Raw genomic sequence first — 11,051 nt, 5'->3', positions numbered from 1 at the left:
TCAAGGGACTGGTTAATTTAATGAAAGTGATTTCATTCCTACTAGAAATGGAAGTCATTTTTCTCCGATTTAAGCTTATTGTTTTCGGTTCAAGGAAAATGTTTTCTGCAGATTGAATAGTTTTTCATCGTTAAAAAACCGGAAAATTTCAAAATAATTTCACAAAAACTGTTTTCCTTTAAACAAATGGACCTTTCATTTTATAAAAGTTTAATTGGCCCACAATAGGAAAAGATTCATCAATGTTAAAATTATTCTCGACAGAGAAAGAGAATGTTGCTTGTGTGTGCATGCTAGAAATACATGATCGAGATATAATGTGAGAATATGACTAAGTCAAAATCATAAAAGCATTAAAGTTTTTTTTTGCGAAATTGGTTGAGCCAATTAGAGGTGATCAGTCCCGGTAAGGAGCAGTCCCACCCAAGACCCAGGAACCGGACTAGGAGGACCAATTCCCTGTTTCTGGAATCAGAACAGTACCACCTGGTCTTGGAACCAGACCGACCCGGTCGGTCCTTTGGTGGTCCAATGGAATCGATGGACGCCGAGCTTGTCAGCCAAGCCGAGGATCCAGGCGAGGAAATGGGCTTTAGAGGCCCAAAGCTCAACGTGAATGATCTACTAACACCACCGGCGCCGTAGAAGTTGCTGAAGAAGAAAAGGAAGAGGAAATGGAGAGACTCAGTCCTGGAGATAATTTGAACCGCGTCTTGGACTGACCTTAATATGCATACTGGCGCATCAACGAGCACGGATGATGCTAGAGAGACGGAGACACGCGATTTGCGAATGTCATATTCAGACGTCTCGATCTGAATAAGAGTCCATTACAGTCATATATTAATTAAACAACATTCAGCTCTAGCGGCCAAAAAACAAAGAAATAGGAAACAAATTGGATTATTGGGAGGTGGAATTCAACTGGGCTAAATCTCAAAGTATACAACTATGCAGTTGTTAAATTTTAAGGTCAGCTGGCGTTGATGCCACTTGCCATATACGGAAGGTCGTTTGGTTTCCGTTGAAGACGTGATTAAGTTCATTAGTGTGTGTTAAATGATGTCAGTATCAGTCTTTCTACAAAGAAGAGCATAAAGAACTATATCCGAGAAGTAAAAGCAGATCAGTACAGATTTGGAAATCTTGCAAATAGTTTGATTAATATGCCATATACCTAGTCTGAAGCCCGAACAATTTGATAGACAATTTAATTTTCAACAAAATGAAAAGCATTAAGTACAAGAGAACGTGAAAGTGTGGCAACTCGAACCTAGAGGCCAGGCATAAGCGAGAAAGACCACCGGGATTTTCAGTTGATCAGTCCTCGGAGTTTAACAAAAATGCCGCTCATCTCGTTGGTCATGTTATACATTCATAGAATATTAATCTACATGATGGTGGAGGAGTAACATTGCTGGGAACCATTTCTGTGTGAGTTCTATGAGAGATGACACTGATCTTCCAAGTTCCAAGTGTGCTTTCCAACAGCCTTCAGAGAGCATTTGATCTACTAAGTTGAAATTCTCATATCTTCTTGCTAATTGCTATGATTCTCCAAGTGAAATCCTCCTAACTGTTCTCTCCACTTTCACTGTAACTCTAATAATAACATATTCCATCTAAAGAAAGGCATGACAATTACCTCAAGAAGTTCAGTCGTGCATTACCACTTTACCGTGTGTTACTGCTTTCCTCTAAATTCTCTAGTATTCCCTCCTCGAGGCTCCCATTGGAAATTGACGCCATCACTTCCCAATGTTGCGAAGGTGGTAGTGTTGGAGAACACAAGATGGGCTTTGGCGGCATTCGCAGTGATTCAACGCTTCCTTCCAACATTTCTATCACCTTCACAATTGGAGGTCGATCAGATGGACTGGTTTGAATGCAACACATACTCACAATAATCATCTTCCTCGCTAGCACTTCCTCCTCCTCTGTCACATTCATTGGCAATTTCATATCTTTGCCAGGCTCTAAGTTTCTATAAATCCAATCTGGAAAGTACATATCACTGCTGTCGGAAACTTTGATGTCAGAATTTCTAAAGCCTACCATTTCAAGAACCAACATTCCGTAACTGTAAACATCGGACTTGTGAGAGACTCTCCCCAAGTTACGAAAAACAACTTCTGGTGCAATAAACCCAACCGTTCCTCTCATGCCGAGAGTTGATACAGCACTGTCTTTCCCATGACAAAGTTTTGCAAGGCCAAAATCTGAAATCTTGGGGATAAAATCTTGATCGAGCAAGATGTTCTGAGGTTTTATATCGAAATGCAAGATTCTGGTATTACAGCCTCGGTGCAGATACTCTAGCCCACGAGCAATGCCAATCGCAATTTGATATAGAATCTTCCATTCCAAGGAACTACTCATATTTAATGTTCTTCCAGAGGGTATGAACTTATCCAATGAACCATTAGGCATGTACTCGAATATTAGAGCTCGTTTGTTCCCTTCGTAACAAAAGCCTAAAAGAGTGATCACATTAATGTGAGAAGTTCTACTAATGCTCACGACTTCATTGATAAATTCGTCTGAGCTACTTTTCGACTCTGTTAGAATTTTCACTGCCACAAGACTACCATCACCGATCTTCCCTTTATACACTACACCAAATCCTCCTTGACCAAGTTTCTCTGAAAATGAGTTTGTCATTTTCTTCAGATCAATATAATGGTATCTTCTTGGAACAAGAGATCCGTGAATTCTCATCAATTTCTCAACATTGCGATCTTTCTCGTTCTTGAAGAGTAGAACCTTCCATGAGAAGATTTCATTTTTACTCTTGCGGAGGAAAATGATGGCAATTGCAGATACTGATACACCAATAGCAAGAGCTCCACCTGTCCTTTTCAATCGCCAAAGAGATATCAGTGATTGGCCGAAGCAAGGGATACAAATTCAGTGATGTCAAAGAGATGTTTACCTGCGAAAAATTTAGTCCGCCTGTTGAATCCTGGAAAGGTAAATCTATTAATTTAGAGATGTTACAGGAATCTGATGCAAATTATATCTAAGAAGTTTGGTGAAACTCTTTTAGTGCTTCAGTAAAAATATTAATTATGTCTTACGCATGTATCAAACACTCAGTTCAGCAAAATAAGAGGCAGTGGCAACAGAGATGGACAACTACATGGTGAATTAAATTTCTAGATAGTATAAAGATCCAATTGCTGTTGGATTGGTGTTCTTTATAAGAAATCTACTGGCTGTCTGACTGGTTAGTGTTTTGTTTTTCAGTCTGCACGTTTTTCCTGGATTACGGTAACTTATGGATAGAAGGTTTGGTCACAGTAGAGCCTTCTCAGCATCGTAGGCCCAAAACCTTATTGATCATTATATGACCTAGGAGCACAGTTTATTTTAGCATTATGAATACATCAAACCGTGAGAATGGACTTAATGTATTACACTGAATCTCTTTAGGATTTTCATGATTTTCCCATCATGATGATCATATTTCCATGAACAATTTAGTCAGTAACCCGCAGGCTATCTTTGACTGCCGAAGAGTGACTCTTGAAGCCTTGCAAGTCAAGATCACGGGACAGAACAAAGAAGGAAGAGAAGAGTTTAGAACACTGGACGAGGGAGTAACGAAAATGTTGACAACTCCAAGACCTTGAAAGGCTAGTATTGCATTTTTCGGAGTGAATATATGGACCCCTGTCTTAGTACCTTCACACAAGTGTCATGCGGGCTTAGGAATTTCTACCCAAGTCAGCCTTTTTAACCACACTCACAAGGATTCTAGAATGAGAAACTCTTCGAGAGAAGTTTTGAATTTTCTATTACTTGTGAGTGATACAAATGAGGGGGAGGGAACCCTGCATATACAAGTACATCCCTAATCACAACCATAGTTCTTTATTGAATCTAATGGTATAGGTTTTATCTCCACATGTACCAACTACCCGCATAAATTACATGAACACTCCATAATAGTGTACATATCCCATATTGCTCGCCCTTAGGAATATTCTAGATTACATAAGAAACCCAAGGACTTTAAGACTCGCTTGGTCTTCTTGGATGAACCTCGGTCCTTAGTGCATTGAAAACCTCTGCACCGTGACACAAGGTCATAACCTTAAAGCATGTGAAATTTTAACATGCTTTTTTGTCTGGTGGTGATAGCGGTGGCGATAGCTATACCACTTTAAGCTCCTTTGGCAGAGTCAAGTTATCATGGCAACTGTAATGAAATTAGCTTTTGCTCTCACTATATCGCCATACTAAAGCAGACGTGAATAAGTGTAGAAGTGAATCTAATGTCATGGTGATCTAACTTCTTAGGAGCTGCCTAGTAATCTTTGGGTATTTGCTTGTTAGGGCTGATGTGGCCACCACGTAAGCACCACCTGACGAGTGACGACCACCTTGGCCATTGCACATCAATAGTTGCATTAAGTCTTATATATGACAGGGATGGTCTGGTTGGTTTTTTGAAATGGGGGAGTGTCCGGGGTAATTTCGCCAAAACTCAACGGTGTCTGAGGAATTGCCTAGTATCAACGTGATGTGGGATTCCCTTTAACAGTAAGCAACATTATTGTTGGCATCATGCATGGAGCAAGTGATGGGTTGAAGAACTTCAATTGGCCAATAAGAGGAAGGTTCAATCATAGAGCTCTTGATGCAAACTTGACGCTGGTTATAACTAATAAAATTATGTCTCGAGTTTGACCCCGAAAAAAAAAGTTTCCTAATTTAAGTAGGCTTCCTATTTTGAATGGGTTTCCTAATTGAATGGTTTCTTAGTTGGAGAAGGTTTCCTAAAAAGAGGTTTCATAATTTGAATCATACTCTTGTCTATATATAAGAAATGAAGAGTATCAAAGAGGAGTTTCTGCTAGTGAATTACACTTTGAAGATATCCGAGTGTTTGTAGCGATTAAATATTGGGTAAGATTTGTGTATAATTCCTTCGTGAGATTGAGAGATTATTTCATGAGAAATTGTGGGGCTAAACATTGCGTGAGTTATTGGGTATAATTGGGGTTTCGAAAACACTTAGAGTGTTTGAGTGACTCGAGCGTGGTTGTAATATCTGTTGTATCACTTGAATTATAGTGGAATTCATTCCTACTCTTCCCGTGAATGTAAGTCAATACGACTGAACCGCGTAAATCTGGTATCCGATTTATTTTCTTGTTGTGTCTATTTTGCTGTTCAATCACTTGCTTCCGCAACAACTGGTATCAGAGGTAGGCTTGGTTGAGTTGAAGCAAATCGATGACGATAGAAGGAGGAAAAGTGAGAGTCGACATATTTGAAGGGAATGACTTTGATTTTTAGAAGATGCAAATTGAGGATTATCTCTATAAGATAAAACTGTATTTGCCCCTATCTGGGGAGAAGTCAGAGACGATGAAGCAAGTTGACTAGTAATTGCTGGATAGACGAGCTTTGAGTGTTATTCGGTTGACGTTCACTCGTAACGTTGCATTTAACATCGTGAAAGAGAAGACCACTGTGGGTTTAATGAAAGCCTTGTCAAACATGTACGAGAAGCCATATGCGATCAACAATGTCTATTTGATGTGACGTCTATTTAACTTGAAGATGAGCGAAAGTGCGTCAGTTGCTGATTATATTAATGAATTCAATGTAATCATTAGTCAATTGAGTTCAGTTGAGATTGACTTTGAAGATGAGATACGTGCTTTGATTATATTATCCTCGTTGCTTGATAGTTGGAATACTACTGCTACTGCTGTTAATAATTTCTCAGGATCAACAAGCTTGACGTTTGATGGGGTTCAAGATTTAATTTTAAGTGATGACATCTGTAGAAGAGAATCTGGTGAACGTGTATCTACTGCTTTAGTAGGTGAAAGAAGAGGAAGAACCGGTACTCGTGCTAGCAAAAGTGGTATGAACATGAATAGACAAAGTCAGTCTAGGATTGGCGGTGCTATCTGTTGGAGTTGTGGCAAGAGTGAGCATCTTAGAATGGATTGCTTTAAGCTGAAAAACGATAAGGGTAAGGGAATTAGAGTTGAGTCTGCAGATGATATTGCAGCAGATAGTAATTCGGATAATGCTGATTTTGTCTAGTTTGTCATGGCGGATGGATTATGAATTCCAGTTGTTCTTTTCACACTACACTAAACATGAACTGGTTTACTACTTATCAGTGCACGGATAATAGTAAAATACATTTGGGGAACAACTCTGAGTACAATGTTAAAGGTGTTGGTGATGTTAGAATCAAAATGCATGATGGTATTGTGAGGACATTGACTAGAGTGGGGCATGTTCTAGAGTTGAAGAAAAATTTGATTTCCTTGAGTGCCCTGGATTCAGCTGGGTATCGGTATACTTCAGAATGTGGAATTCTGAAAATCATTCAAGGTGCCTTGGTGATAATGAAAGAAATCAAGCACAATGACCTGTATGAACTTCAAGGTGAGATAGTAACGTAATTCGCTGCGGAGACGTTGGAGGCATCTGTTCGAGAGTCTGAATTGTAGTATATGCGTTTGGGGCACATTAGTGAGAGAAGTTTGAAGGTTCTAAGAGAAAGGAATTTACTACGTGATTATATGGCTAATGAACTGAATGTATGCAAGCGTTGTGATTTAGATCAACGGCAGAAAGTACAGTTTAGTATGGCTGTCAAAGAAATCACGGATATTGCAGAATTAATTCACTTAGATGTTCGTAGGCTGTCGCGATTTCCTTCGAGAAAGAGTGCCAGATTTATGCTAACAATTGTTAACAACTACTCGAGGAAGACGTGAGTATTTGTACTTAGGCACAAGTTTGATGCTATTGTCATGATCAAACAGTTAAAAGTTTTGATTGAAAATGAGACTAATAAGACGATCAAGTATGTGCGGACTGACAATAGTATAGAGTTCTGCTTGAAGCTATTAAACGAATTATGCATGAAGGAAGGCATAGTGAGACACCGCACTAATGCCAATGAACCACAACATGTTGCAGAGCTGATAAGCAAAACATTACTAGAGACGGCCCATAAAATGCTCTCTAATGTTGGTATGGTTAGGAGATTTCTAACATATGCGCTTAGTACGGCGAGCTATTTGAAGAATAGATCCTCATTGACTGCGATTGGATGTCGGACTCCCGAAAAGGTGTGGTCAGGTAACATTACTTATTATTCTATTCTTAGAATATTTGGTTTCTCATGATATGTTCGAGTTAGTGATGGTAAGCTCGATAAAAGGGTAAGAAAGTGCACGTTCCTAGGTTATGCATAAAGTAAGCGGGGTTATTGGTTGTGGTGTTTGGAATTAAATTCACTTGTTATCAGCAGAGAAGTTACAGTTGACGAGTCTTCAGTACTTATGGGTAGGAGTGTTAATAGTAGTGTAAATACGGATCTGAATGGTGTTCAGCTTGAGATAGAGTTGCAACTAGAAACTCCCAAGGTAGCGGTTACTAGCGAAGTCATTAACATGGTTGGTGCTTGTAGTGCGGCAGAGCCTATTAAGTCAACAGTTGTTGTAACTGCTGATATTGATAAGGTGCATATTCAATTTCTTGATAGATATGAATGCGATGATGGTTTTGCTTTATCTGCGATTGAAGAGGTTGTGTCGGAAAATAATTGCGGAGTAATTAAAGGTGCATGTATAGTTGGTATTCTAACAAAGCCCACGGTTGTAGCGAAATTCAAGCACAGCTTGGACTTGAAAGATATTTGTGGCGATTGAGCCCATTAGGGGCTGTGGAAAGTAGAAGTGGAGTTCAGAATTTCTGACGAAGCGATTGTGACTTGGCTCAAACGTCGAGCCAAGATAAAGATTGTTAAAATTATGTCTGGAGTTTGAGTCCAAAAAGGAAAGTTTCCTAATTCAAGTAGATTTTCTATTTTGAACGGGTTTTCTAGGTTTCCTAGTTGGAGAAGGTTTCCTAAAAAGAGATTTCCTAAAAAGAGGTTTCATATTTTGAATCATACTTTTGTCAATATATAAGAAGTGTGACTTCTTATAAAGAGTATCAAAGATGAGTTTCTCCTAGCGAATTACATTATAAAGATATCCGAGTGTTTCTAGCAATTAAATCTTGTGGTGAGATTTGCGTATAATTCTTTCGTGAGATTGAGAAATTATTTCGTGAAGAATTGTAAGTCTAAATACTGCATGAATTATTGGATATAATTGGAGCTTTGGAAACACTTAGAGTGTTTGAGTAACTCGAGTTTAATTGTAATTTTCGTTGTATCGTTTGATCTATAGTGGAATTCGTTGCTGCTCTTCCTGTGGACGGAGGTTACTACGACCGAACCACATAAATCTGATGTCCGATTTATTTTTTTATTTTGTCAAATTTATTGTTCTATTGCTCTACAACAATGACCGAGTAAGCTATTGGAGTGTGGAGCTAAATGATGCTTCCTTTGATATCCTGCCACTGCATAGCGTCAGAAAGCTGAGAAGAAATATTAGAGGATAAACTTATATAATGCACTGAACAGGTGATTTATGCGCGCGAAGTGAGGCTTTGGTGCATAAACATTTACAAGTCCTTCAGATTTTGGATAAAGGTAGGAGGTCGATGATCTAAAGTGCCTTTATTTTCTCCCCAACAATGAGAGCTTCACAAACTCCACTTCAATTCTGGTAATGGCTTGCTTAGCTGTGCTATATGCTGAGAACTAACCAGTACATTCAAGGAATGGCTTCTCTGGAATGACTAAACTCATTGAGTTCAAAGTGAAGGAAACTTACGCATGAGAAATTTAGCGGAACGGGAATGGACAGGCTTTGAAGCTGTTGGTGCTTGGCAGTATTTAGTCCACTGAAAGCTCCTTTTGGATTTTCTGGAGCATCGGCCATCCAAAAAGTTTGATTAAGCAAGCTTAGTTAAGGCTTGCTTACTTATTTTCCACCGCCAGATCAAATTGGATCACCGGTAGAATATTCACTTATTATCGTGATGAAAGACAAGATAAGGTCCTTTTCACTGATGCTAATATCGGTCTTGCCATTTTCAACTTGGCCATTTGAAGGTGAATGGCCAAAGATGTTACTGAAAGGACTAAAGTTCCCTCTGTGCTTGTGCCATAGAAAATTGTCAGAATAGGTAAGAAGCTCTAAGAAAATTCATCAATTAGGAAAATAGTAACATTCAATCCCATCTCAGTGAACAGATTAACATGCTCTGAGAAAGTGGGGGGATCATGTTACACGACGAACTCATCGTGCCTCTACAAAAGTGGAAGAATATAAAATAGAAGGTGCAAGGGCTGCCTCGCCTCAAAGTACCTCCAAGATGCATTACCGAAAAGTGGTTTGTCTATCAGAAAAGTCTTAGTACTAACAACTCTGCTACAGTCACGGTTTAACATACTTGAAAGGGACATTATTGGGAGGACTAATGGTGCAATTTTCATTCTAGTCACCATGGAAGGTGACGTTCAGCCAGATATTTGTTGAGATAACCAGGGGATTTTTCACCGATAAAAAAAACCAGGGGATTTTTCATTGTCTTACATTCTTGTTAGCCTAGGATTTCCGAAGAAATTAACAATGCCCACATAAATTATGATAGAAGACAAGTCTAAATTAGATTGAATAAGTAAAGCAAATAATTAGGAATTAAATTGCAGGAAAGCGTACCTTTTGAAACAGGCTGCCCTTGAGGCCCTCCGGCAGCAGACGACGCACATGTTGCCGACCCCGATGATCCATCGGTGCAATAACAGGCCGTTGCATTCTTTGAGATGTCATAACCGCAGACGCCTTTCGTATTAGCACACCCTTTACACGCTGCAGAATCCACTCCTAACCTGACCTCGAATCCTTGCTGCAATAGATTCTCCAAGCTAGTCGAGTTATTAGCCAGCTGGGGCAATAGAGTCTGAGAGATGGGGACCACCACGCTCTTGTAGCAACTTCCTGGCCCTACAGCCACCCCAGGAATCACATAACCGTTTTTAGAAGCAGTACCTCTTATGGTGCACGAGAACGGGCTGGTCGTTTGCCCATTCGGACAGCCGTAGACGATTGTGGAGTTGACGTAGCCGATGACCATGCTGAAGAGTGCAGGGTCGAGAGTGGTGTTAGTGAAGTCAGGGGAGCAGATTCCAGAGGAGAAATCATCCCGGGCGATCTGTAGGACCTTGGGTTCGGGGTAGAAACCGAGAACCTTGTACTTGACTTTGGATATCTTGATAGTGGCAGCGTTATCCTCGCAAGCAAGTTGTAGCGCCGGGTAGCCGCAGCCGTTGGATCGGTTCCCGCCCCAAAAAGGGTAGCCGACGCCTTGGATGTTCCCACAGCTGAACAGGTTGCTGCAATTCGAGTACAAGGCATCATTGCCCTGCGATTGAGTCATATTGATCATCAAGACCAAGAACATGGCACATAACAGAAGAAGAAGACGTGTATTCATTCTGGTGGAAGACGGATTTCCTGAACAGTTGGATGGAGTGGGGATGTGGTTGTTGTTGTTTCAGCAAACGGATAGGCAGGCTCAGGGAAGATGGGTTGTGGGCGATGATGAATCACTGAAGCGGAAGATGGGCTTGGAAGATAAAAAAACTAGTTCGGGAAGACTTGCAAAATGGGGGAGTCTTTGTTGACTTTATTTGGTCGCTGGGCCTAATCAGTGACCGAGTGAAATGGTCTAAACTTGGGAAACTTCCCGAGGACTAACTCCTAAACTGGGATTAAAGGATCCGTTTGTTTCGAAAAAATAAATCATCTAAAATATATTTTTCTAAAAAATCGTTCATATTGCTTGAAAAAATTAATCAATAAAAATTATTTTTTCATCAATAATAATTTATATTTAAATATTTTTATTAACAATGAAAATATTTTTTGTTCTCTCATTTTTGTAAATGACAAAAGCCCCACCCCACCTCACCCAATCTATATGGCAATGTAGCTTTTATGCCCCCTATCTATTAGCATGGAATACGAAGAACAGAGATGATCGATGAACGGGCTTGGGCCTAATAAGAAGGGGATAAATTTCGCCAAATCCACAATCTAGCTTACAAAGACATCACAATTGACCAAAATTTCGAGGAAATTTCAATCTGGAAACAAATTATTCCATAATTG

At 39.7% G+C, this 11,051-nt stretch overlaps 1 protein-coding gene across 2 annotated transcripts; it reads right to left on the bottom strand.

Annotated features, from left to right (window-relative positions):
• Window positions 1-1,134: 1,134 nt before the first annotated feature.
• On the bottom strand, window positions 1,135-10,570 carry LOC115681393 (LEAF RUST 10 DISEASE-RESISTANCE LOCUS RECEPTOR-LIKE PROTEIN KINASE-like 2.4). 2 transcript variants are annotated; one of them, XM_030605328.2, is made up of 3 exons: window positions 9,600-10,570; window positions 2,933-2,962; window positions 1,135-2,849 (listed from the first exon to the last, which is right to left on the bottom strand). In XM_030605328.2, exons 1-3 carry the CDS (start codon window positions 10,372-10,374, stop codon window positions 1,675-1,677), a joined length of 1,980 nt encoding a protein of 659 aa, XP_030461188.1. In that variant the 5' UTR covers window positions 10,375-10,570; the 3' UTR covers window positions 1,135-1,674. The 2 variants fall into 2 exon arrangements, with proteins under 2 accessions (XP_030461188.1, XP_056162914.1); XM_056306939.1 differs by lacking the exon at window positions 2,933-2,962.
• Window positions 10,571-11,051: the final 481 nt, after the last annotated feature.

The sequence above is a fragment of the Syzygium oleosum genome, unplaced genomic scaffold, assembly GCF_021117445.2.
Source record: "Syzygium oleosum isolate NSW1041296 unplaced genomic scaffold, Sole_v2.1 Sole_v2.48, whole genome shotgun sequence".
In the NCBI taxonomy this organism is placed as follows: Eukaryota; Viridiplantae; Streptophyta; class Magnoliopsida; order Myrtales; family Myrtaceae; genus Syzygium; species Syzygium oleosum.
Note: the sequence above shows the minus strand (reverse complement) of the source record. Positions and strands in the feature narration are given on the sequence as shown.

Coding starts and splice junctions, on each gene's coding strand:
- LOC115681393 (XM_030605328.2), bottom strand. CDS start 10,374: ATGAATACACGTCTTCTTCTTCTGTTATGTGCCATGTTCTTGGTCTTG. Junction 2,963..9,599: donor AGGGCAGCCTGTTTCAAAAG/GTACGCTTTCCT, acceptor TTACCTTTCCAG/GATTCAACAGGCGGACTAAA. Junction 2,850..2,932: donor GCGGACTAAATTTTTCGCAG/GTAAACATCTCT, acceptor TGAAAAGGACAG/GTGGAGCTCTTGCTATTGGT.